At 38.5% G+C, this 2,500-nt stretch overlaps 1 protein-coding gene across 1 annotated transcript in view; it reads right to left on the minus strand.

Moving 5' to 3' along the window:
* The window catches only part of corin (corin, serine peptidase), a gene marked incomplete at its 5' end in the record, with an annotated part of 29,159 nt that overhangs the window by 10,546 nt on the left and 16,113 nt on the right, over window positions 1-2,500 (minus strand). Inside the window, 2 exon segments of the mRNA XM_078245042.1 lie at window positions 29-136; window positions 495-637. Of these exon segments, the coding sequence (XP_078101168.1) occupies window positions 29-136; window positions 495-637 (251 nt within the window).

Consider the following 2,500-nt stretch of genomic DNA (forward strand, 5'->3'; position numbering starts at 1 on the left):
TATTTTGAAATGTGTGCGTGCGTCTCACCGCAGTTGTCCTCGTCGCTGTGGTCGTCACAGTCCAGGTGTCCGTCACAGCGTTTGGAGGCGAGGACGCAGCGACCCGACCGACACTTGAAGTGGCTCGGGGAGCACTCTGTTGCCACGGAAACCCAGGAAAACAACAACAACAAAATAAAGAATGTAATAAGAAAAAGTTAATATCCAGACAGGCAGGCAGACAGACAGACAGACAAACAGACAGATAAGCAGACAGACAGACAGACACACAGACATGCAGACAGACAGGCAGGCAGGCAGACAGACAGACAGACCAGACAGACAGACAGGCAGACAGACAGTACAGACAATACAGACAGACACACAGACATGCAGACAGACACACAGACATGCAGACAGACAGACAGACATGCAGACAGACAGACAGACAGATAGACAGACAGTACAGAAAGATAGATCAACAGACAGACAGACAGACAGACAGACAGCAGTACCGTCCACTCCATCCTCCGGCAGCAGACAGCTGGTGTTTCCTCCCTCCTCTGGAAACTGACTACAGTCCGAGTCCTCCGGCCACGTCAATCCCACAATGCCGAGCACTGACTCACACTTCTCCTTCGCATTACGACACAAAGACCTGCCAGGATGAGAGACACGAGGACAGAGGGAGACAGGTAGACCGAGTGCTCATTAACTGACCCACAGACTAAATAACTACTAACCAATTGGGGACGTTCTGCTGGCTGACCAGGAGCTTAACTAACTACCTATCTAACTAACTAACTAACTATCTAACTATCTAACTACCTATCTAACTAACTACCTATCTAACTAACTATCTAACTAACTAACTACCTATCTAACTAACTAACTAACTATCTAACTACCTATCTATCTAACTAACTACCTAACTAACTACCTATCTATCTATCTAACTAACTAACTACCAATCTAACTAACTACCTAACTAACTATCTAACTAACTATCTAACTAACTAACTATCTAACTAACTACCTACATATCTAACTAACTACCCATCTATCTACCTATCTAACTAACTAACTACCTATCTAACTATCTAACTACCTAACTAACTACCTATCTATCTAACTACCTAACTAACTAACTACCCATCTAACTATCTAACTATCTAACTAACTACCCTAACTAACTAACTACCTAACTATCTAACTACCTAACTAACTACCCTACCTATCTAACTACCCTAACTAACTACCTATCTAACTAACTAACAACCTATCTAACTATCTAACTACCTACCTAACTAACTAACTACCTATCTAACTACCTTACTAACAATCTAACTAACTACCTATCTAACTAACTATCTAACTAACTACCTAACTACCTATCTAACTACCTATCTAACTACCTAACTATCTAACTAACTACCTAACTAACTACCTAACTAACTACCAATCTAACTACCTAAATATCTAACTAACTACCAATCTAACTACCTAACTAACTAACTACCTAACTAACTACCTAACTAACTAACTAACTACCCATCTATCTACCCTAACTAACTACCCTATCTAACTACCTTACTAACAATCTAACTATCTAACTACCCTATCTAACTAACTACCCAACTACCCATCTAACTACCTAACTAACTACCCAACTATCTAACTAACTACCCAACTACCAACTAACTACCCAACTATCTAACTAACTACCCAACTAACTACCTATCTAACTATCTAACTAACTACCCTAACTACCCTATCTAACTATCTTACTATCTAACTAACTACCCAACTAACTAACTACCCATCTAACTAACTACCCAACTACCCTATCTAACTACCTATCTAACTAACTACCCATCTAACTAACTACCCAACTAACTAACTAACTAACTAACTACCCTATCTAACCATCTAACTAACTACCCTAACTAACTAACTACCCTAACTACCCTAACTATCTAACTAACTACCCACCTACCATCTATCTAACTACCTAACTAACTACCCTAACTACCCAAACTAACTACCCATCTATCTACCCTAACTAACTAACTACCCATCTAACTACCTTACTAACAATCTAACTATCTAACTACCCATCTAACTAACTACCCATCTATCTACCCATCTAACTAACTACCCTATCTAACTACCCTACCAATCTAACTATCTAACTACCTAACTATCTAACTACCTAACTAACTACCTATCTATCTAAACTACCTACCTAACTATCTAACTAACTACCTATCTAACTAACTATCTAACTAACTACCTAACTACCTATCTAACTATCTTACTATCTAACTAACTACCTAACTAACTACCTAACTAACTAACTATCTAACTAACTACCTTACTAACAACCTAACTAACTACCTATCTAACTACCTATCTAACTAACTATCTAACTAACTAACTAACTACCCATCTAACTATCTATCTAACTAACTACCTATCTAACTATCTTACTAACTAACTACCTATCTAACTAACTAACTAC

This window comes from Sander vitreus, unplaced genomic scaffold (assembly GCF_031162955.1).
Source record: "Sander vitreus isolate 19-12246 unplaced genomic scaffold, sanVit1 ctg356_0, whole genome shotgun sequence".
Classification (NCBI taxonomy): Eukaryota; Metazoa; Chordata; class Actinopteri; order Perciformes; family Percidae; genus Sander; species Sander vitreus.